At 33.2% G+C, this 24,807-nt stretch overlaps 1 protein-coding gene across 2 annotated transcripts in view; it reads left to right on the top strand.

Moving 5' to 3' along the window:
- The first annotated feature begins 2,964 nt into the window (after window positions 1-2,964).
- Rassf9 (Ras association domain family member 9) overlaps window positions 2,965-24,807 on the top strand; it is a 29,876-nt gene continuing 8,033 nt past the window's right edge. Inside the window, exon 1 of one of the 2 annotated variants that reach the window (XM_087192561.1) lies at window positions 2,965-5,515. Coding sequence is in view for 1 of the 2 variants with exons in the window: in XM_004867535.3 (XP_004867592.2) it covers window positions 3,388-3,434 (47 nt within the window). In the remaining variant the exon portion in view is untranslated. The remainder of the gene's footprint in view (window positions 5,516-24,807) is intronic. The other variant, XM_004867535.3, reaches the window with a different exon arrangement.

Raw genomic sequence — 24,807 nt, 5'->3', positions numbered from 1 at the left:
TGTTTAACACTATTAAGCTTTTGATACCAATTCAACTACAAATTCAATAATCTTCATTTAAGTGATGAAAATATTTATTCATTCATTCGTTATTAAGGATAATGAACCAAAGTCCATTTAAATTTTTCAAATGATAATGTAAATATACAAGAAAGTACACATTCTCCATCCATTTTGGCTGAACTTCACACTCCTACATTAGAGAGCATTTCACCATGTTTTAGCCTTAAAATGCTCTTCACTCTTCTATATTTTAAGAAATGTAGAAATAGTATAGATAAGTAATCCTCATTCTTTATGAAGACTTCCTACTGGTTCAGAAAATGACTTGTGCATTCTCATGGTTTTCAAGGTATGATTTTCAAATAGGTAAAATGTAAGAACTTCACACAAATATATAAAAAGAAAACAGATCAAAAGTGATATTACCAACAGTTAATGACCTAAAGACAAAAATTGTTAAATATAAAATTGGTTGATAAAGCCTTAACTTTTTGTTGTCTTTTCTACTGGGTAAAAATAATGTGTAACTTAATGACTTTGTTTTACAGTTCAACATAGTTCCCAATCTCAGCCTAATCAATAAATAATAAATTAAAAATGTATTCTTTGAGAGAATTGAATAATCTTTCAGATGGTCTATAAGACAATGCTCCATTATATCATGAAAGAACATATAGTTATTCTTTTGCTTAATTTCAAATTTGAGATAATTTTTAAACATAAATTTTAAGAACCCCCTACTGCATTACAGAAATATTGAGTGCTCAAGCTAAAGTGTCAGCAATTTATTTGTATTCTTTCATTTAGTTATCAAAATGAATATTAATGAGCTCAAGACTTTTAATGAAATTAATTATTTCATTGGGGAAAATTTCTTATGAAAAAACCTGGATAAAAGTTTGAATATTTACAAGGATATTACTGAACGTAGCCAAATTCATTTTGAAAAATGATAGTCAATTTATACCCACCAGAGTCTGATACTCTAACCATTATTCTGACAGAGATGAGCATAATTTTAAAAAGTTAACCTATATGACAAAGATGAGCAAAATCTTCTAAAAAATTAATCCATTTGGTAGATTCAAAATAAACTCTCATTTTACCTTAATTATATCATATGTTGTGACTAGCAAATGTAACATTTTAAAACATTTGTTATTTACTTTTAAAGCCATAGTTTGTTTACTTTTCTATTTAGATATTAATGTCCATGACTTCTTTCAATTTTTAATATCTGAAAACAATAAACCTTTGTGTTTTTCCCTAGCTCTACTGAAGCATAATATATAATATAATAAAGTTGTGTTTAATTTATATAAATCCTTGTTTGTTTAATTCTTACACATCAAAGAGCTGCTCTTGAAATATATTAATAGGATATTTTATGTGAGGAATGACAACATCTTAAGTAAGTATCATCTGTGATAACTTGAAGCTCAACCTAAGATTATACTAATAAAAATGTAATGTTGTTTCCTCTTTCTCCATTAAAAGTATTTTATTGAAAAATGTAACATAGCTGCATATATAATTAATGTTTATATGGATGGAGTACTGAAACTATGGGAAAATCGGGGTTATTAAAAAAAAACAAAATTCTTTGCAAATTGACTGTAATTGTATTTACAAGAAAATAGTATAGCTTTAGGGGATAATATTTTGAATAATTTAGAGTAACTGGGGAAATTTTCATAACAGTTTAAATATTTTGTATGTGTGTTGAGCTACCAAAATAAAATCAAGATCCAAAATAGAAGTAATACAATTACGTTTTTTATTTCATATAAACCATGTGAAGTGTATAAAATGTGTATGTTTGGTTATAGGTTTGCTTATAGGTTTACCAATAGTTGCCATTTCTATGCTTGTTTTTGTAAAGGTTTTTTTTTTCTGGTACCACTGACCATAAATCTTTTTAAGATGGATATGTATCCTTGAATCATATTATCTCTCAAGAATATAAAAATATAACTGGCTCTTGTATGATTTAGGAGTATACATATCACATGTAACATTATATAAAAATATAAATAAAAGAATGAATTTTAACTTATATATATATATGTATGTATGTATGTATATGACTGGATCCATTATAAGCAAAGAAAACATTATTTTTCTGAGCTCTGGAATCCTGCACAGGGCAATGTGTAAATACCATAGACCCCTTTGGTCACTTTGTTGGGCCGGTGGGGAAGCTCCTGAAGAAAATACAGCCCTTCCAGTGCCTGCCGCCAGCCTGGCCAGGTCCTTCTGGGAGCTGCATCCACTGGTTCCTTTTCCCTCCGTCCTTCATCCTTAGCCCTGAAGGCCCGGTTAGAAGCGGGCCGGTGAGGGAGCGGGCGAGGGGGAAGGAGGTGATAGAAACTCTCCGGCCGCACCCTCCCTTACACCCAGCTTCCCGGCTCCGGGTCCCCGCAGTGTGGTCCCCACCCTCGATGCATTCTGCAGTTCCTTGAAGTCCTGTTTTCCAGGGGAGGAGCGGGAACCCAGGGTGCCCCTTCCTCTGACTCCAGGCCCCAAAGGCCCAGTGAATGCCAGGCGGGTCGTGGCACCAGAAATCCACGGCCCTTCTAGGCTGATAGCGCCATCGCTCAGCCTCGGAGCCCTTGTTCCGTCAACTTTCGGAAAGCGAACTTGAGGCTGGAGGAGCGGACTTGAGAGCTGTTGGGATCGTGGAGTCGAGGTCTACAAATCCCAAGTGCTCTGCGCGGGTCTCCCCATCTTCCGCTCCGCTCCCCCTTCACTTAGGTTAAAGCGTCGGCTCCTGGGGCCGGGCATTTCTGAGTCCAATCGGTAGAGAAAGGGGTTTTGGACCCTCGCGCCTGCTTTCCACGATCGGATTACATTTTACAGACTGGAGCTGGCTGTGGGGTTGGGGTATTTACTCTGAAATCTCTTCTGAGTGTTCACCTTGTGTGGCTGGGTGTGGAAAGCGGGGGAGGGGGAGTTTCCAAGTGGAGTGAAATTTCCATTCCATGGGTATTACCACGCCTGTGGGTTGGCAGTTCTTAAAGTTTAGCTACTCTGCAAATAACTACAGAGCACAATAGAGTCCCCCTCCCTTCCTCTCTCTCTCTCTCTCTCTCCTTTTTTTTTTCTTTTCCTGTTCCTGCTTCCAAACGCCTTCTTCTACGAGGCTGAAGCTGGGCAGGTCTCCAAAGGCTCAGCAGCCACAACAATCCCGCAGTTCAAAGTTAAGCAGCAGTTGCACAACTTCCAGAGCTCTCTCAGCGCTCCTAATGAGCTGAAAGCCAGGAACATCCGAGGAAGTGAAGAGCAGCTTCCAGCCCTCCTCCCTTCAGCCTAGAAGCCCAGATCCGGCCCCAGCCCCGGATCCCTTTGAGGTACTGTCCTAGAAACCTGCTTGCCAGACGGACCATGGCTCCTTTTGGAAGAAACTTGTTAAAGGCTCGGCATAAAAACAGGTAAAGCCAAGTAAATGCGTGTGAGGGAGCTGTATGCTACTGTGGGTCCTCAGAACCCTACGTATGGAAGTACATGTTTGGTTGTACCTAGATTCTTATGAAAACTGCTTTGAGGGCACAAAGCCCCCGGGGAATTGAGTTTGGTTACGTCTCAGGAATACAGAACTCATAAGGGTACTGCTCCAGCTTTGATGACAACAGTAGCCAGAGCAAGGGCAGCAGAAAATGATGAGTGATTATGTTATTCCCTTTTCTCTCTTGGACCTTTTGATTCCATAGCTAACATCAATCGTTCCTCTTTTTGCTGTCCGGAACAGTTGAGGGTAATAGGATGGCAAGTGTAATTTGGTTCACACAGAACTTTAGAATATTATAGAAAGGTTAAATGTTTGATGAAAGTGAAGGCGTAACTAGAATTGATAGCCATTTACTAGAGTGAAAAACACAACTGCTGATACAATCCAGTCCTAAAACAGTGCTTTGGTTCCCCTGAGATTTGGGACATTTCTGAAAACTGGAAATTTCCCAGAGGAAACTATTCTGTGGAGAAACTCTGTGATCTGGTTCTTCCAAAGATCTTCAAAAACTTTAGCTAGTTTTAGACACTGAAGACGAATTCAAGCAGCTATCCTTATTACTTTGATTTTACTTTGGCTTTATTTGCTATTTCAAGCCTGTGATTCCTATTGTATAAATATATGTACTTGAAACGAGTACACGCACACGCACACACACACACACACACACACACATTCACAGATGTTTGCTTGGGCTAGCCTATGTGTTTGAGTCTCATTAAGTATTTTATTTTCATCTCAAATGTTACATTTTTATGGCAAAATAGTGAAGATAATTTTAGAGCTAGGCTCTTTTTTAGTGTCTATGTTTTGTCATAGGGATTTTTCCACCACTCTGCTCAATCTTTCCTGTTTGTACTTGTTATAATTTGCTTAGTGTTAATTTAAAAGGATACAATTATGCAGTAGGAAACGATATAATTATTTTTAAAGTGTCTGCATGACAATATAGTGGTACAAGTTTAAAATCAAATCTCTATGCATTATTTTTACACAGACATCTACTTTACAATTTCTTATTGCCACCCATTCTCAATCCATTGTTGATTTGGTTGGCTAAATTCCCTTAAAAAGTGATACAGCCATAATACATATCATGAAACCTTCTAAGTCAGTTTTATTTGCTAATAACTTCATAATACATCATAATAAAGTATTTGTGAAATATGTGTTGTATTACGTATGGTATGGTAAAGTCGTTTGAATGTTTTAAAAAGTTAAGGGTAGTTAACAAAAATAGATTTGTGTTTTAATGGTAGCCATCTATTGAAATATGTTCTAGAGAAGCCATCTCCTTCCCCAAAATTATTTTTGTAAGTGAATTTTCTGTAGTACTATTATTATGGTGTGAGTTTTTTGCGTTTATTTAAATGCTATCAAAATGTAAAATATTGCTCTGAAAAAGCTTACAGTTTTATAAAATAAATTGTGTTTCTAGAAAATTGTGTATTTTTGTTTGTTTTGAATTTTTAAAAATCAATTCAAGAATCCTGTCATTGGTATGTCAAATAACAGTGCAATAAAACTTTGTATCATGTAATCCAATGATTTTCTCTTAGAAAATGTACATTCTCCACTTTCGATTTTACCACTATATCATATATTCTACCCACACAACTAGCTGTCATTCAGGAAAGTGAGTATATAAATATTTTAAAATGACATTTTCTATGAAAAATTATGAAACTACAGAAAGATAAGATAAATTTAATAGTATTCCAAGTGTTGGTGAGAAAATGGAAGGTGATTTTTATATTGAATGAGCGTGTTTTGGCAAAAGTGCTGATACTGATGGTATACAAGAGCTGCTTTAATTATGGATTGTTTCTCTTTACAGACATATTTTTCTGACTCATAAAAAAATTCAAACTGCAGAATGATCAAGAACATAGAAATATGAGTATTTCAAATTAGGCAGTAATTGGATTATTCAAACAGATTGAATGCAACTTTGTGGTATTTTGTATTGCTAGATGTGGAGTCTTGTCTTTTCACCGTTCAAAGGTAAAACTATAGGTGAAGATTTGTTATATTATTGAGCTTATACCTTTCATTTATTTTGTTCTGTAATGATTCAAATAATGCCACTTCCATAAACAGAAATCAGATTTTTAAATGACTGATTTATTCTTTTATAGATAATGTGATTCCTGATAAGATAGCTATCTGATAAGTGAAAGCACACTGATATACACAAATATATTTACAATTTGTTGTAGAACACAAAGGAAAACTTTGATTAACATTTGTAATCTTCATATATATTAATGAGAAGAGCTACTTGAACATAACTGCAGCTTTATCAGCAGGAAAAAAGTGCAAATTTCTGAAAGGCATATTAGGGATTTGAGATCATAAGATTTTGGGAAAATTTGTTTACTGAACTTTTCTGTATGTCTTTTCATTATTGTTTACTCTTATTAAATCACCCAAAACTGAACCACATGATATGGTTTAGTAATTGTTCTCAAAATAAATGGATAATTGACAGCTGTAGAGACAAACAAGATGCAAATGAAAGTTCAAAGATGAAGCATATAAACTTTAGAAAATGTAAACTACAAAGCTTGAAGGTGGGCCTCTATCTGTCTAGACACCATGATGTTTTCATGCCTAGGACAGCAGCTTGCATGTTGTGGACCCGTAGCACAGCTGTTTATTTAATTTTGTAAACTAAAATTACGACTTGCACTTTAACTGGAGACATGGTAATTATTTTATTCCCTATTCATCAAGCAAAGCAAACTACATATTACATGAAACTGAATATTTTATAAAAGATTGATGTAATCTAAAATGTAAAGACCATTCAAATAATTATATGGATTTAGACATGAAAATATTATTGCTTTGCCAGACAATTTTTATGTATTTGAAGAAGCAATAAAAGAAATGTAGGAAATAATCTTCAGGAAGCATGAAAATACATGGGCTCACAATGATTATATTTGAGCATATAAACTTAAGCTTTTTATTTCTAATTTTCATATAAATCAAATTCATGGAGTCAATTTAAATTTATTTGTGTATATAATCAGAGTTAATCTTTAACATTTTCTAATTGTTTTAAAGGTTTGATTGGAAGAATGTAGTTTTCAAGCGGTCTCTTGGTCTTAGGAAATGGATTGTTTACTTTGGTTCTAGAATGTTTTGTGACTCAAACTTAAGATTAGTGACTATATTGTTAATCAGATTTTTGTTCAACATAAAACATAAAAATAGTGGCAAGGGGAGATACTCTTCAACAAATTGTTCAAGTTTCTAAAAATGTTTTTTGACCATCACTTAGCAGCCATTTTTTTCTGACATAAAACCAAAAGAATAAAAGATGAAATACTGATCTATTTTTTTTGTTTTGTTTTTATTCTTTTTTTTTTTTGGGGGGGGGTACCGGGGATTGAACTCAGGTCCTTCCGCTTGCAAGGCAGGCAGTGGAACCACTGAGCTAAATCCCTGGCCCAACACTGATCTATTTGTATTCATGTGGACATTCAGTAATTCAATTTAGATTATTAGCATTTTTAAGCTATTTATACAGGTTTCACTTGCAAATGTGATTGTCTTTATATTGGTATTATATTTTCACTGTAACAAGTGTTTTGCAAGTTAATGTGTTTAAACAACAATCAAGAACTTTTTATCAGTTTGGAAAACTGGGATATGACTATAAAGCTTTTTGGAACATTTGGTTATGAGACCTGATCCCTTAGTGTTTTAATTAATAAATTTAAGGGCAGAGAAATGGTTCAAACTTTTGCCAAATAGTGCTAACAACAGAAAATTACCATAAGGAAACAGTCACATATATTTGTCAGATATATGGAAGTAGACTAGTTCGTGTAATTGATTTGAAAGATAAAGAATGCTGACTATAAGAAAATTTAATCCAGTCGAAAAGAACTTTATAACTATTTGAACTACTTTTCAAACTTCTCTTGACTTTGTGCTGGTGTCATCTTATGTCTTTCCCTTGGTTTTTCCTAAACATATGGATATATATCTGTAACTATGGCAGACATCTTTGTAATATCAACTCCAAATTCAAAGCCCCCAAAATGTATTTGCAGTGAATATATTTGAATTGCTGCAGTTCTATTGTTTTATAATTGAAACATAAATTTTGCACTAGACTTTGGGTTTGAATTACTGAGAACATATTTGGCCATGTTTTAAGTTTTTATACCAGGTATATTATGTTGCCCCCATAAATAAATGATGCAATGACTGCTTCATCAGAAGGAACAATTAAGTTTTACAGTTAAGGTAAAAGATTTTGGCAAGCAGAATGTCTTCTCTTTGCAATTAGAAGTATGGTAATTTATGAATTCTGCAATATGGGAAATTATATTTCTTGTATATTTTGTGTATCCTTCAAGTAAAGATTTAAAGTGTTCCTAAAATGGGCTGAGTACTGCCAGATATTTGAGTATATACATCTTCATAGTTTTCTGGAGTTCCTGAAAGAGATTTCCCCTGATGATATTCAGTAAATTAAGTGGGTATTGGTTGGCAGCAGACAATCTATTAGGAACAATGACTGGAATGTTTTGTCCCTACCAAGAGTATCCCGAGAGTTGGTGTGCATGAAACTACAGTCTAGGTTAAAACTTAAATTGCTACTCAAAAAGCATGAGTCAACTTAAAATCTTCTACGTAAGATGTATTCTATACTATTTCGATGCATGGCACATGACAAATGGAGAAGTTCTCAAGTTTTTTTTAGAAACAAATTTCAAAATACATATAGCTGGTTAGTATTTTAATTTAGGAAATGTCTTGAGTAGCTAGTTGCATAATTTAGAAATGCTTTGATGTTGTTTGGTATGTCCAAGATATCTGTTGATAACTATAAATAATTCCCCCAATATAGCTCATTTAAAAAAAATAGTTCTGAAAATAAAAGTTGACGTAGGGTTATGAGTCTACCTCTTATAGATGTATATGGATACCAGTACTTAACAAAGCATCTGTTTGTCTTTAGCATATTGACCTTCTTAAATGAATCCTCATGACATGTCAGTTCAGCATACATCTATGTTCTAGAGTTCTTTAGTGTATATTTGGAGTTTTAAATGATATCCAAACAAAACATTGGCAAAAAATATATATATTTTTTTTTGGAGACAGACTCTCACTATGCAGTTTAGGGTGGCTTTGACCTCACTACATAGCCTAGGCTGGGCTGGGACACAGAAATTCTTTTGCCTCAGGCTCCTGAGTGTTGGAATTGTAGGCTTGAGCCACAACACTAAACCAACATTAACTACTGAAGATTTAATTATTTACTATTTTTGATACATTGTGCTTCCTTTCTTGTGGAAACTAAGGTAAAACTATAACTTCTCAAGAAAATTTTTATATTTTTATATATAATTGGAAGGAACTATTAATTAAATTATCACCCACATACAAAGTAATTATTTGAATAATTTATTTGAATAAAACAGTTTTGTGAAAATGTTTAGTATTGGAAGTGATAAGATATTTCAAGGATAAGAATTATCAGTACAGATACACAGGCTGCATGTGCTGACAAACAAGGTAAATTTTCCACAAAGGTTTACATACTAAGGCTGGAAGACTCTGACTTTTTATAAATGCAAAGATTTTATAAAATTCTTGCTAATTATAAGTTCAGTGAAAGCTGGGCATTATATTTCTTATTCTTTGCTAGATAATCAATGAGTAGGTGTTGAGTAAATATTTGCTGATTGAGTTAATGAAAGTAACCTGTACTTGCCTATAAGTACATGGATCAGAGCAGTAGCTCAGTACATTTTTTTTTTTTTGAGTCAATGCACTGGCAATTTAAAGAATGAATATATAAATGTAAGTGTGGCTTTTTAACATCCCTGCTCCTAATCTCAACTCCTCTTTATCTTCAAATTTTGGATCTCATCTCTGTCAAATAGATTCCACACTTTATTTTGATTCCAGTTGGAAAAAAATCCAAAAAGCAAGGAGCAGAGTTATTGGTTCTTCCCTAGTGACTCTCTTATCTCCTCTTATGATGGTTAACTGTAACTGTGTATGTACATGGTTGATGATAGTGGATAGCCCCTACTACAGACTCAGTGCGGAATGTTGAGCATTTATTCCTACTTTTGAAATAAGAGGAAACTGTGATTGAGAAAAGGTCATTCTCTCACATACAATGGGAATTTATAGTGTTTGAGTCAGACTAATAATGTTAATGAGAAAAAGGGAAAGTGGTAAAAAACTAGCAGAAAAATATTTTGGCTAAGAATTCAAGCTGTCTAGAGCATACACTTTAGGACATATCTCAACTATGTCAATACTAGTTGTGTGCCCTGGGGCAAATATTTAATCTTTCTAATACAACAACAGTAATGACATGTGAGGGCAAATCCACCTTTTACAATGTTTACGCGTAGGGAGGTAACTCTTAAGTAAAAGACATGAAAGTATTAATTTTAAAAATGTTAAATTTATTCTGAGGCTTTGAATGTGAAAATGAAGGAGATCTGATACATAAACTTCATTAACTTTAGGGTAAATACACCTCTTACTAACACTATATGGCACACTCTATTCTACATGAACTCATGTAATACTTAACACATTGCTGTAAAAGAGTACTATTGTCTTTCCTATTCTACATAGGAGGTGACTAAGACACAGAGCAGTGCAGTAATTAATAAATGGTATAGACAGGATTCAAATCCATGCTCTAAACTATTACTTAGAATTTGTTTTCTCATCCTAAAACACAGTTAACCTTAAACTCTGAAATATTTGGATTGCATCTGATTATGTATGAAAGACTTATTAGAGGTCTAGGACATAACAAAAACTCAATAAACATACCTTCATTAGTTAGATCTATTAGATAATAAATACTATAAAATATATCTAACAATTTAAAACTTAAATGAGTGTGATAAGTGGAGCTTTGAGATTCCAACCTTCACTCAAATTTCTGCATCACCACTGATGTCATCACCTCAGATATAAAAAGATAGATGATAATGCTTGCGCATATCTAGAAATGAGGCTACAGGTATTATTCTGATCTATCTTTGGATTTTGGTGAAATACTTAAATTCCAACAGCTTTAGATTTTTCTGATTTTTTTTGAGGCACTGTACGAGGTTGTTAGTATTTTTTTAAATAAATAGCACAATGCATAACACAGCATAGATTAAGTGATATTTCCTTATGTGTTTTTGGAATGGTTTTAATTAAAATAAAGGATATATAATGAAAATAAAGTAGTTTTATCTTTATGTTATAAAATGAGAGCTTGAATTAAAGCCATTTTAATGTATAAATTCTATGATTCTAAAATATCTTTTGCAGAGTAGAATTTAATTTTATTGTACTCTTGTTTATTTTTTGATGGCAACTTTAAAAAACAGAAATTACTAGAAGAATGTTTGTAATTTTATTTTACCTAAAATATGATGCATTGATATATAATTTCCACATAGAAAGATAGCATTATGGTTAAAGTCAAATGTGCTTAATTTCACTTACAAAATGATACAGTGATTAGAGTATAAATTATAATTTCTAAAAGTTGTTTTGCATTTAGTATTTGTTAAGCACACTTCTAGCCTTATCAACACAGATATATCAATGTTATGAGACACCAAAATTTAATTTAGACATTAAAATACTATTTTATCTTTAAGGGCTGAAAACAGCATTTGGCACTGTACTAGACATCCAGACACAACCCCATTCCTAAGAGATTAAACTCCTAATTGGAGAAAACAGTACTACAGTTAAATAGGCCAAAAAATCACTCTTCCATGGGAAACTGTATTTGACAGAGTAAAGAGAATCATAGTCTTTACAATGCAATTAAGAAAATGAGAGTATAATCTTTTGGAGCTGAGAAAGGCTGTTCCTCTGTAGAATAGATGTGCAGAAAGTGCTGATAATTGACTCTAAGTAGAAGCATAAAAGAGAGGAGTAAATAGAGGTAAAAGAAAATAAGAGGAGCATCATCACAATTAGGTAGCATTTATTAAACTCCCACATGTGACAGGCTTGGACAAGACAAAGGAACACAATAAGATATGCAAAAGATGTAGGAGGGGACTGAATCACAGAAATCTAAGACTGATTCAGATGGGGCAATCAAAAGAGAAGAATTCAGGAATCAGGTAGCGATATGGTCAGTTTGGCCAAAATCTATAATCATGGTTAGACTGGTGGAAAACAATGTTTTACAGTTGAGGTTACAATAGAAGTGTTCAGGAAAAAGTTACGAATGTGTTTATGTATCATTTAAAAGTCTATAGTTAGTCCATTCCAATTATCACATTAAATTGGTCAATATAGTGGATTATGGAATTGAATTATTCTTCCATTTTATGAGTCTCAAATTTTAATTCCCCTTAATGGGGAGGATGGTCCAACCTTGGCAAATTTTCTTGCTCAGTAGTTCTGCCATGTGATTAATAGAAGCTTTGTGTCTGAAACTTTTTAAACACCATAGTGTGTGTTTTCTGTTCTCAACCAATGATTGGGGTGTTGTATAGACACCCTAGATATCTTTTGTTACTCTAGTGCTGCTGTTTACTCTGATCTCTTTCAATGTCACTGTAATTCCCTAGGATTATAGTTAACTGAGGAAACTTAGCATTCAGTAAGAGAGCATTCATTTTCAAAGACACCAGTCTTTCACAGTAGAGATACCTACTTTTAGCCCCACAAATAAGACTTTGCATTTGCCTGGAAGCTATGAGAGATGCTGTTTAAAAACTATGGCTAGTTCTACGGGGTAGGCCTAAAATAGCTACATTCACATACGAAGAAACTATTTGTTCACAATTTTTAAAAAGCAATTATGGAGCTATAGTGGACCTTTGAGATTCCAACTTTATTAATTGGTCAGAAAAGTCGGCAGATCCTTGCAGTAGACTAGAAAACATTTGCCAACATTTGTTTATTGCCTGCTCTTCTACTCTAGTAGTGAAATTCAAGAGAATTTTTCCTAAAACTATTAATAGCATTTAACAAGACTTAGAAGAATTAATTTTCTTAAAATGTGATCACTTAGTAGCTCTGCTTTTAATTAAGAGAAGTTTCTGTAATCACAATCTAGAAGATTAAATAAAATGGTGGCTTATACTATATAATCCTTTACATATTTTGCACCTACCATTATATATATATATATATATATATATATATATATATATAACAGCATGGATGAGCTATCCCATTCTGTCAGATTTGTGATTTACATATAACATAAAAGTAACAATCAGATTTGTGATTTACATATAAAATAAATGTAACAATCTAAATGCATCATAATAAAATTCATGTACTGAACAACAAATATTTATTCACCTTGTAATATGCGTGACCTTACTCAAAAAGCTGGTAATAAAGTAGGGAAAGGCCTGGGAATTTAGCTCAGTGGTTCTGCTGCCTGCCTCGCAAGCATAAGGACCTGAGTTCGAACCCCAGTACCAAAAAAAAAAAATAAATAAATAAATAAATAAAGTAGTGAAAAAGGCCGTGTAGTGAGTGCATGCTACAATAATAGACAGACAATAGAAAAGAATAAATGAATTCGAAATTTGAGCTAAGTGGTGACTGGTGTAAGAAACAAGAGTAGTGTAATGCAGAGAGTAGACTAGTCTCTGAAGAAAGAGACTTTCCAGTCAAGACATAGAAAATATAAAGTCACTGCCATGTAATAGTGTTTGGGAATTTGTATATCATAAGGTCTATTTATTGTACTTCAAATGCATGGGAAACCCATTGAAGAGTGGTTAGCAGGTTATTATATAGTCTTATTTATGTTTCTTAAAAGGTCAACCTGACTACTATATGGACAAGTAAGTGAAGTGGTACACAGAATGAAACCAAGGAATCCAGTGGAGGGCTTATTGTTATAGTCTAAGTGAAAGGTAATGACTAGTATGATGACAGAGAAAATGACAACATGAATTCTCTATGGAAGTAGAGCTTTTGAATGAGTGATAGAAAATGAGAAATTTTGACTTGAGCGATTGTCGATGATAGTGTCAAAAATGGATAGGGAGATATTTGTAGAGGAGCAGATTTGGGAGAGAATGTGTGAGAAAGTAATGATTGTACTTTGACCTTGTTAAGCTTCAGATGCCTATTAAGTATCCAAATGAAGGTGTTCTGTATGACATTGGTCCCTAAAACTCAGGACTAGAGATACAGGTGGAGTGGTATGTTAGGTAACAAAGAAAAGGTAGTATCTCTTCAGGTTTCACAAAACACCAGTAGATCTGCATCCTAAATGAGATGAAAGATTTGAATACATAAAGATGGGGAAAAGAACATTGCTGATGAAGGAGAAATAGGGAGAAAGACAGAGTGTATGGAATTATATCAGTGTAGTTTGGAGAAGGCCAAGACGATTATTTTATTTATTTTATTTTATTTTGCAGTAGAAAGGCCTGTGAGCAAGAATATGATATGATTATTACATACCATAAATATTAACCAGGAAAAAACACTTAGAAAATGTTGATAGAGTAGAGAAAGAATACAAGTGAGCTAGTTACGGAAGAAATAAAGAGACATCTTCCATAAGATGTGAAGAAAGGTAGACGTAAGTCACCATGGGGGCAGAATTTGCAGGATACAAAGGACAGTGGCAGTGTCAATAGAGAATGAAATAATCAATGATGTCTCCAATTTTGGTTCTGTGTAACTCAGGATATAGCTGTAACACCATAAGAAGAAGAAAAATACCAAGGATAATTTTGGAGAGGAAAGAACATCAGGGAAATGATTGAAAAATTCAAGGTATCCTTTGGATGTTTCCAAATATCCCACCTGTGAACACCTGGTGTTTGGACACACTGCAGCTGAGCAGAGACTGTGAAAGCCACCATTCATCCAACCCACTCCCATCCCGCTCACGGCCATGTGGGGCTGATTAGTGTGGAGCAAACTGCACCTGGAGTGGGACTGTAAAGGAAAACACACTGGCTTCCAGTCAGGGCTCTCAGGGTGACTAATCCTGTTTGAATCCCACTCTATCTACAGGAAAGAGCCATCCTTTGAATGATGCTTTAATTATTACCTTTGGATGAAATTGGTTCCAAACATTACCATAACTTCCCCTAGATTGTAAATTTCTTTTGTGTCAGGTTGTGCTATTTTTACCATTTTATCTCCTAGAAACCTTATACAGAATATTTGTGTGGCATCATAAGTATCCTGAGATACAAGAAATGCCTTATTATTTAAAAAATACATTTTAGATTATGATGCAGTTAAATTTATCAAGGTCAAGAGTTCACAAACATTTTTGTGCAAAAAGCCACATAATAAGTATTTTAGATTTTCCCAGCTATTATCTCACTGGTTCCACTACTCTGTTACTGTAGTATGAAAACCACCACAGACAATACATAGTAAAGTGGAAATAGTTTCCATAAGACATTATTTATGAAAGAGTGATGTTCACCTATAACCACCAGGCATTAGTATTCAGAACTCCTGATCTAGATTACTAGTTGAGAAATTTCCTTTATTTTCCTCCCTCAAGTGCCTTCTTTGTAATTCTCCTCGTAAATAAATAAAAAAGGAAAGAAATATTTAACATCATTATGTTAGGCTTTTAGGTTTCTGAAGTGAAAGACTCAGCCCAGGACTTTATTGGCAAACTAATGAAAAAGCAGTCATTATGCAAAGAAGAAAGTGCTATCTATGACTGGGTGCATACTGGATTGTATAGAGGCAAATAGAATGAGGATCCATTTTTATCTGGGCCTGCTGGAGCTGAGTTAATCAATAACCAGGCAATTTTCATAGGGGAAGCAAATTTTGAAGTAGAGTAAGAATCAGGAAAGGAGAATGAAAGGTTTTCCAGGACAAGAAAACCAGTTATCAAAAAGTTTGGAGTCACAACTAAAGCATAGCAAATGTGGTTCTGTCCAGTGTAGCAATCAATGCTATGATATGCGACAACATATGACACCTGTCAGAGATGGGCAGCAATTTAGGAATGGCTAACTCAGTGTATGTATTAAAAACTGCTTGACTAAGAGTTGGAAGAGTTGGATCTTGGAAAGAATGCTAGGAGCAGGGGAGGGAAAGAAAAGGACAGAGGAGGTAAAGGAGGAGGTGGAAGAAAGGGCAGGGAGAGAAAGATAGAGACAGACAGAAGGAGTGGGGCAGAGAGAGATTGATTTTAAAAGGACTTGCTAATCGCTTAAGATTTTAATCAAGGAAGGTGCAAAACTAAATTAGTTTAAGAAAATAGCATTCTAATAACCTTACGGGTACAGATGTGAAGAGAGCAGCATTTTTGTAATAATATAATACCATCGTAATAGCTTACTACAGTGATATGTAGTAAAACAGAGTTGTCTGAACTGTAGTAGTGATGAGGGATAGCAGGGCAGATGAGTCATTTAAGGAGAAAAGACAAAGCAGACATAGTAAGTAGTTGTTAAGTGGAATGAGAGAAATGGGGAGAATCTGGGTAGACTAACATTTTTAGGCCTTGAGAGATAGAGTAGTAGATAGTGATAATATTCAATAAAACAGGAAATAAGGGATGGGATAGAGATGTGAAAGGCAAAGATAATTAACTAGTTTTGATGGGTTAAATTTGTGATCCTTCTGGGTTACACAAATATAAATGTCAAGTAACCCTCTGGGTAATACAAATAAAAATATCAAGTAAAAATTGGAAATATGAATTTAGCGCTCAAGGGGAAATTATATAATTTGAGAACTATCATAATATATTGGTTGATATTGTAGACATTAGTATTGTCACCAGAAAGTAAGCACATGTGAAATAAGATATGAGATACAGTAAAAATCCTCCAGGATCCCTACTGTATCAATTATCATTTACTGCATAACAAAACACTCCCATAATTAGTAACTGAAAAAACAATTTAGTCCTTGCCATTGGCAGGGGTGGGACCCTAGAAGCAGCTGGTGGTTAAGGGCTCCGTTTGGAGGAGACAACTGAGATGACTAGGTCTCTTTTGGTTTCCATATCATCAGAAGCTTTTTCATCTAAAGGGAATCACAGGACAACATTCCAGAAGTTAAACCAGAAGCCACAAGCCGTCTTGAAGCCTGGAATCCAGAAGCTGTGGATCATGGTGTTTGCCATAATGTTTTGGTCACAGCAAGTTCCAAAGTCTGTTCAAAGGATCAAGCATTAGACTCCTTTTCTTGGTGAGGGGAGCTATGTAGAATTCCTAGCCAGGGGAATTTGATCTTACATGACACTTACTTCTATAAAATATATGAAAGAAGCAAGGTCCATGAGGCAACTTGGGCAAAAAAAATTAGAAGAGTTAAGAAAGGACTTCATGGCATCCTAGAAGTGAGAACCAGAGGGTTGTAAGAATGTGAAGAGGTCACGACGTATTTTGTTACAAAGAAATGAAGTCACATCAGTTCTGAAAGTGGTTAATGGGCTTGGCAGTGAGGAAGATGCTGATAGCCATAAGAAAAAGGTATCTATTTGGCTAAGTGGGGCTGGCAGTCCCCTTCTGATGGAAGCGATGAGCCAGAGAAACTGTACGTTGCTTTTGAAGTTGGTGAAGGAAAGAAGGTTGAAGGAAATATATGATTAAATGAAGGTTGTTATAATTTGACAAGCTAGTGGAAAATACCAGAGGAAAAGGTAAAAGATTTTAGAGCTTAAGGAGGTATAACTTATAGCAAAGTCCTAGTGAAGGTGAGAAAATTCAAAGCATCTTCGAGTGTAAACCTTTGGGAAGAAAAATGGACATGCAATACATTTGACTTGGATGACTGCACTTCGTTCTTATCAGTAATATTTTTCAGTTGCTCTCCTTTTCCTTAATAGGAAATTTGATAACAGGCTTTGATATACTCTTATTTTTATGAATTATTATTTTGGAATTGCTCTTTTAGATAATTTGTTACTGTGAGAGGCTGATTATGTTACATGAAGCTTCCAAATGAAGTCAGACTTTATTGCAACTTCTTATAGATTATGTCCAGAAAATGGAAAGCAGGAATAAAGGAGCTTATCTGGTGGTTTTCAGCTATCCTACTGTGTGATTCAATTTCTTGCATATTTCTCGGGTCACTCAAATATGCCAACCTATCTCTGAATACACTTCTAGGGTGAAGTGGAAGTGGGTGCAGTCAGATGCAGCTTCAAATTACTGTTGTTAGGAAATACCTTCTACTATGAAGACAAATCCAATTATGGTTTTGGTTGTCAAGAGGAAAATTAACGTTAATAGTTGAAATAATGACAGCTATCATTAAGTGAAATATCTAGGCTAGGTAACTTTCCTTTTAATAAACCTGCTTTGTTGCTATGAACTATTTCACTATAAATACAAGGCAGTAAGAAAATCTCACATACCTGCCAGGTACTGGCACAGGTCACAGTGGGAAGTCAGTATTAGAATTTCCAATGAGATTAGATATTTTCTCAGCAATTCATCTAGTAAGTGCTACATGTTAAATATTTATATTGTGATTATAATCAGTTTCCGGAATCTGAACTATGAGCTTAGTTTACTTAAACCCCATTAGTCTCTAAGACAAATTCTTTACACATTCCCTTCCCTTTTTTTTTTGTTTGTGGGAATGTGCACTATTGCTACCCTGCAACTGTGGAATGTTTAGGGCTATTCTTATCCTGCAGGACTGATTTATAGTTTTCTTCCCTAGAAAATTAAACTGGCATTACTTGAGCATAAAGCTAGTGAGTACACACACAAACCAAATTTTAACTTTTAGGGCAATATTTTATAATCATTTGTTTTTATTTGTTAATTTTTTACTGTTCTATTTTATAGAAAAGTCAATTCTCTGAAGGATTACAGTTTTCAAATTATTTTAAGAAAAATATTAATAGTTTGTATTTGGGGGAAACTGTTATTTTGATATTACTGTCAATACTTCATCTATCAAAAGAGTGATTCGAGTTGTCTCAGTGACTGAACTACAGAAGATTTGTATTATTTGTGGGTGAAAGTTCTTTCTTTCTTTTTAGGACTGGCAGTGTTGTTTTTTAAAAAAAATTATTGATGGGCCAGAGCTTCCGTTCTATTGGCATGTATTGTTAATTTTAATTTTGTTTAAATTTTAATCTGTCTGTGTGTATATATATATATATATATGCACATTTTAAACAATGACAGTGAACATTGTTATTTAACCTTGCTCTTTCTATTTCAACTATAGCATATTTGTCTTACGTAAAATGTCTTTAGTTTTCCTGAGATGATCATTTTAAGCACAGAAAATAGAATTAAATGGTCAATGTGTCTTTTAAGGGCTAGGAACAAGTAGGAAATGTATCATACATTAGATCTTAGTGAAAATTAATTGAACAATTCTCTAAGATTTAAAGATCTAAAACCCTCTCCTAGATTATTAATCAACATGTGATTTAAAAAATTATAATATTTTAATAAAGTAACACATTGATATATTTTGTAGAATTATGTTTCCATATTTTGTATAGTTTAGAGAAATGACTTTCATTTCTTATTAAATATGGTGGCTTGATAGAAAACAAGTGGCATGTTTCATTTCATACAATAAAGAAAATAGCTGAATCTGTATATTGAAAATGTTTCAGGCAGATCATTAATTTTCTAAGTTGTTGTGCCAAGAAGGCCAAATAAATGTGGGAAATACTCTATGCTAGAATCCTTTTCCTTTCCTTGGTGTTTTATAGGATAATATAATCATATTAAATACTCTCAGAATCCTTAAAGAATTTCACTGTGTTTACCTACGCATACTTGACCCTGTTCTTTGAAAGGCCAAATAGTAAATATTTAAGGATTTGTGAAGCATAAGAATGCTCTTTCTCTCAACTACCCAACTTCATCATGACAGGGTGAAAATAGCTGCAAACATTATATAAATGAGTAAGCTGAGGAGCATAGTATGCCAACCTCATGTTAGCTAAATATTTTATAAATGTATTTGAATATCAAGATTAACTTGTCAGAAAAGTAACGGAACAAGTTAGCTTTTTTTTTTCAATTTTTGCATTCTAAAACTAACAGATATTTATCATTTTATCTTTAAATGTATAGACAATGTATCTATATTTACAAACAATGTAGTGCTGATATTTACAAATATAAACCTGATGTTGTGCTCTCTATATAACTATCTAGTTGTTGTCTTTCTGTTAGCCTTGCTGAAGCAGGAAGAGAAGCAGCAATTATTAATGCTGTGTCTCTGTTAGTGGCCCAGGACCTTCACATATATTATCGCATATGATGTTTATTACAATACTATGAATTATGCATTGTTTAAAAGGGTAAATTGAAATCTGGGTATATGCCTCAAACAATTTTGAAATAGGTCAATTTTTAATAAATCAATTAAATAATTTTTAATATATTTAACTGCTTAAATAGATATATTCAAGAATATATGGTACCATAAAGAAGAGCGTACCCAGGCCCGATGGTGCACATCTGTAATCCCAGCATTTGGGGAAGTTAAAGCAGAAAAATGACAAGTTCAAACCCATTTTAGACAACTTTACAAGTATATAGTGAGAACATCAAAAACAACATAACAACATGCTGGCCATCCCAGTATGAGGCCTTAGGTTAATCTCAGTACAACAACAACAATAACAACAACAATAATAATAATAATATCATGGGAAGAGGTTAATAATTTAATTTTAAATAAATTCAATATCTGTGAAATTATCTGTACTTATTTTTTCATCTATAAAATGGGCATAATTGTACAACTAATCGGGGAAATGAGGATTAAATGAGTATATATAAGCATTCATTAAATGCTGGTATTATTAATATATTTCAGAAAACATACTATTTTACAAAAATAGAATATATATATATATATATATATATATATATGAAAAAAGACTAGAAAGAAATATTACCTCTAGGTTCTAGGGTGAATAGGTCATTTTGAATTTTATGACTTGAAATCTATGGTTTTTGTTAATTTTAATAATATTATATTATAACTAAGAATAATTGAAATATTAAAATTGTTTAACATATGAAAAAGTACTTAATCAAATGTAAATGTAACCAATTCTTCTTTTTTTTTTTTTGGTACCGAGGATTGAATTCGGGTCCTTGCGCTTGCACAGCAGGCTGCGAAACCACTGAGCTAAATCCCTGGCCCTGATTCTTCTTTGTAAATCAGTTAATTGCATTGGTAAAATTTAGATAGACATAATGATCACATTAGTCATAGGGAATTTCTATCTGTACATGATATATCTAGATTTTCCTTTTTCCCCATTCCCCTACCCTCTGTTCAACCCCCTCTTCCCCTCATTTACGAAAGCTTTATTTCTGTTTTTCCTTCTTTTCTCTTTTTACTCTTTTCCCTTCCTTTCTTTCAACTCCCCTCTCCCTAGTTTCCCTTCCCATTTGATCATCTTCCTATTTCATAGTATCCATTGTACATTTTAAAGAAGATGTGGTTTTTTTGGATACAATGAACTATTACTTAGCCATAAAGAAGGATAAACTTGAGACATTTCTAAGTAAATGGTTGCACCCTGAGGCCACGCTCTTCAGTGAAACAAGTCAGACACACATGTAAATAATGTGCTGTTTCTCTGGGGTAAGAAATTGAAAGTGTAAATAAGGACCAAAGTGTAACCAATTCTTTTCAGTTTGCCGCCTCATACTTTTAGGGTTTCACATGGACATGATAAAGCTTTGCCTCTTGGAAACTTTTTTAACCCAATTTATAAAATATTTTAAATCTGAATCTTCCAATTTTTTGTATCTTCAGTGTTCGAGCATATTTGCTGAAACTAAAATTCCATTAGCAAATTAATGCTGATGTAAATTATAATAACTCATTCTCTCATTTAAAATAAAAAATTTGAAAGTAATCTAACACAGTGAATTAAACTGATTAACATAGTTTTTTTTTTTTTTTTTTTTTTGCAGAGGATTGGGTGTTTAAGCTGTCATTCCTACTCAGTTGGAGCTCTAATTTTTGTTTTTGGAGCATTGCTTTTCTTTTATCACAAAGCCACCAGTCATACTATAAACACATGTATATCTTTTCTTCTCACAGAATAATGTTGGAGCTGAAATAATTTATTAGATAAACTAATTTTATAGTTGCAGTCTGAGAACCTGTAATTCTTGAGAAAAGCTACTATCAAGTTTAGAAATACAATCCAAAATGTAGTCCATAAGTTTCAAAGTGGTTGTGACATTTTATTTAACCCACAAGTATTCAAACTGTTAAACTAAGTTTGTATATTCAAATACCTGTTTACAACCTCTGGCATAAAGTTTTAGTGAACTTGCTCTTTATCCGAACTCCTGTATATTTCTTTTTTTTGTTTTGTTTTGTTTGGGTTATTTTTTTTTGTACTGGGGATCGAACTCAGGTCCTTGTGCTTGTGCTTGCAGGGCAGGCAGCAGAACCACTGAGCTAAATCCCCAGCCCTTCCTTTATATTTCTTAATGAATTATATGGTTTTATGTACAACAGTGTGAATTTCTACAAATTCTAGCCGTGTTTCAGCTGAGATAAACATGTTAAAGTCAGATCTCTTGCCTCCTTATTAGTTTATAGCTCTCATTCCCAATTATCATCTGAACCTCCCACTGTGGACTCATTCTAAATATTATTTACTGACATAATTTTAATATTATGTCAGTTAATCAATGTACTGTGGCCAGTGGAAGCGTTCAATAGTCTGTTCTTCATTCCTCATGAGACTTCATAACCCATTTCTGTAAGATGTTCGGAGAACAGTTTCCATAATGTTACAATCATTTATCTTTTGTGTGAAAATTTTGACAACTACAAATCACTAGAATCTATGTTTTTTACAGTATCAAAGTTTCCTAAATTTCTAATTTTTTTCTGTTAAGAAACAGATTTTGTAAGAAAATAAGATTTTGTACTGTATTTATCAGAATACTGGACACAGGAAAATCAGTACCATATATTTTTGACTTTCCATATTTTGAGCCTCCACATTGGTAATTTCAATGAAATGTAGACCAAAAGTATGAGTAAACAATTGCATTTATATTGCACATGCACAGAATTTTATTTCTCTCATCATTCCCCAAATAAATAGCATAACAACTATTTGCATGCCACTTGTATTGTATTAGTACAAGTAATCCAGAAATGATTCAAGTTATATGGGAGAATGTGCATAGCCAGAGTTATATTTTATATAAGAGACTTGATCAACTGCGGATTTGTGTAACCTTGTGAAGAAGGTCCTGGAATAAAGCCCTGAGGATGTGGAAAAGTGAATTTATACTGTGTTAATTCTGTTATTATTTTTGCCATGACTTCAAATAGTATAGTACTAATAGGGTAAAATAAACTTCTATCTACTGAGGAGTATATGAAATCTAATCAAAGTTTTAAAGGTAATTAACAATATTATGGGCTAAAAATAGTAGGAAAACAATTCTTAATTCCTTATGGAATAAGAATTTTGGATGAAAAGCATTTATTTGCATTTCACTGCCCGGAAAAGAAAACATGCTATGACACTGTTAGCTTAATCCAAAGGCTGAAAAATGTAGAATATTAGTAACCCATGTTTTGATTTAAGTAATAAGGCAGGAATAAACATACTTTTAGTTAAACATTGTATTTTCAACTCAGGAGAATAATGACTTTAGTGAATAATAATGACTATTAGATTTCAGATTGAGTCAACAGAAGACAGAAGTATATTTTACCTAAAAGCATTTAAGCTGGAACTTTGATTGATTAGAGCTGATGAAATATTAATTCTGTGGGGGAAATGCCCTGAATTCCAAGAAATTATTTTAAAAATTATTGAAATGTAATTAGCTCACAAATTAGGAAATACTTGTAAATTATTAGCAATAATGGTAATTTATTGTATTTCAGGAGTTAATAGTACATTAATATCCAAAATCAATCTCTGAAGGAGCATTCTTACTTTCTAACTTTGTCACTTGAAGTAAATTAATTACCTTCTCTTTGTCTCATTTCTCCTTTATAAAATGGAGTTATTTCTAACTATGAAACACACAGTCCTTGACAGATGCTATGAGCCAAGAAGCTTCTAAAATAGAATTGAGTTCATTAAATTGAAAATAGTAAATATAAACAAATATTTCCAACACAAAGGAAAAAGCTGATTAAAGCTATTAAGAAGACTGAATGAGAGAGAGTATGAGTGAGGAAAAGCATAATGTGAATGGCTGAAAAGAAAAAAGAATAAAATTAGTAAAACTGGCAGTGAAGTAATTTATAAGTAGAACTAAAGCTCAGGGATAAACAGAAAATAGAAGGGAATTATTGGAAAATAAGATTTTATAAACAAAAGAAGATAAAGCTATGTGTGCTTCAGGTTGTTTGTTTCGTTTTGTTTTCTTTTTTGTGACTGCAACGTGTCATTTGGGTAGTTCACGATCTAGTGAAATGTTTAACCACTCATTCCCAATAATCATGGGTAAAAACAAAGCAAAACAAAAAAAAACCAAACTGCACATTTAGAAACGCCATATGTATATTTGTTTTGTTTTTGAAGTAGCAATCTAATGTTGCATTAGAATCCGAGGTCAGATGTCTCAACTACTATATTTGGATCCATTAGATAAGACCTGCTTATTATATTACATTGTACAGCAAAAGAAGTTATCTAGTCTGTTTGTATTTTTAACCTTTTGTTATGTATTGTTTGTAAATGTCATTATTTTTATTTGTAAATTTCAAAGAGTTGGGAAAAGAATATTTTATTTAGTTTCAGGTTCTAAAATTATTAACACTAAAACTGGCACTAAAAACACGTTCCCTGCCCAACTCTACCACTCATTCCCACAATGTACCAGAAACCGTGTCTTATAAATCATGCGAATCTTTTTATTACCCATATTTCCCGTGACAGTGCCAGCCACAGAGGAGATACTCAGCAAATATTTGTCAAGTGAGTGAACAGAAACTCAGTTGGAGCCGTATTATAAAATAACTACACTTTTCAAAATCTTAAGCCTGCTATAAAATAGACTCCAGACATGATGAAGCATATACTCATTGTGGAAGATTTATTACCTAAATTCAGTAATGAATGGTCATTACTTTTAAATGTCTTCAGTTAAGTAGAAAGAGGTTTAAATATTACTTGATTTGAATGATGGTTGTAAAAATCCTCCAAATATTTGGTAATAGTTGACCTAACAAAATACAAAAATATTAAGCAATCTTTAAAAAAACCCAGCTTGGAGCCAGTGAGAGTGTTGTTATTAATAAAGGCAGTAATTGTCTCAGAAATAATATTGAATTGATATCATCTGTTTTTGATTGTGTGTCTCGTTGTATGTTGTGTGATCATT

The sequence above is a fragment of the Heterocephalus glaber genome, unplaced genomic scaffold (assembly GCF_053883595.1).
Source record: "Heterocephalus glaber isolate CG9 unplaced genomic scaffold, H.glaber_assembly_v1.0 deba00001572, whole genome shotgun sequence".
In the NCBI taxonomy this organism is placed as follows: Eukaryota; Metazoa; Chordata; class Mammalia; order Rodentia; family Bathyergidae; genus Heterocephalus; species Heterocephalus glaber.
This window is presented reverse-complemented; position numbering and strand designations above follow the sequence as displayed.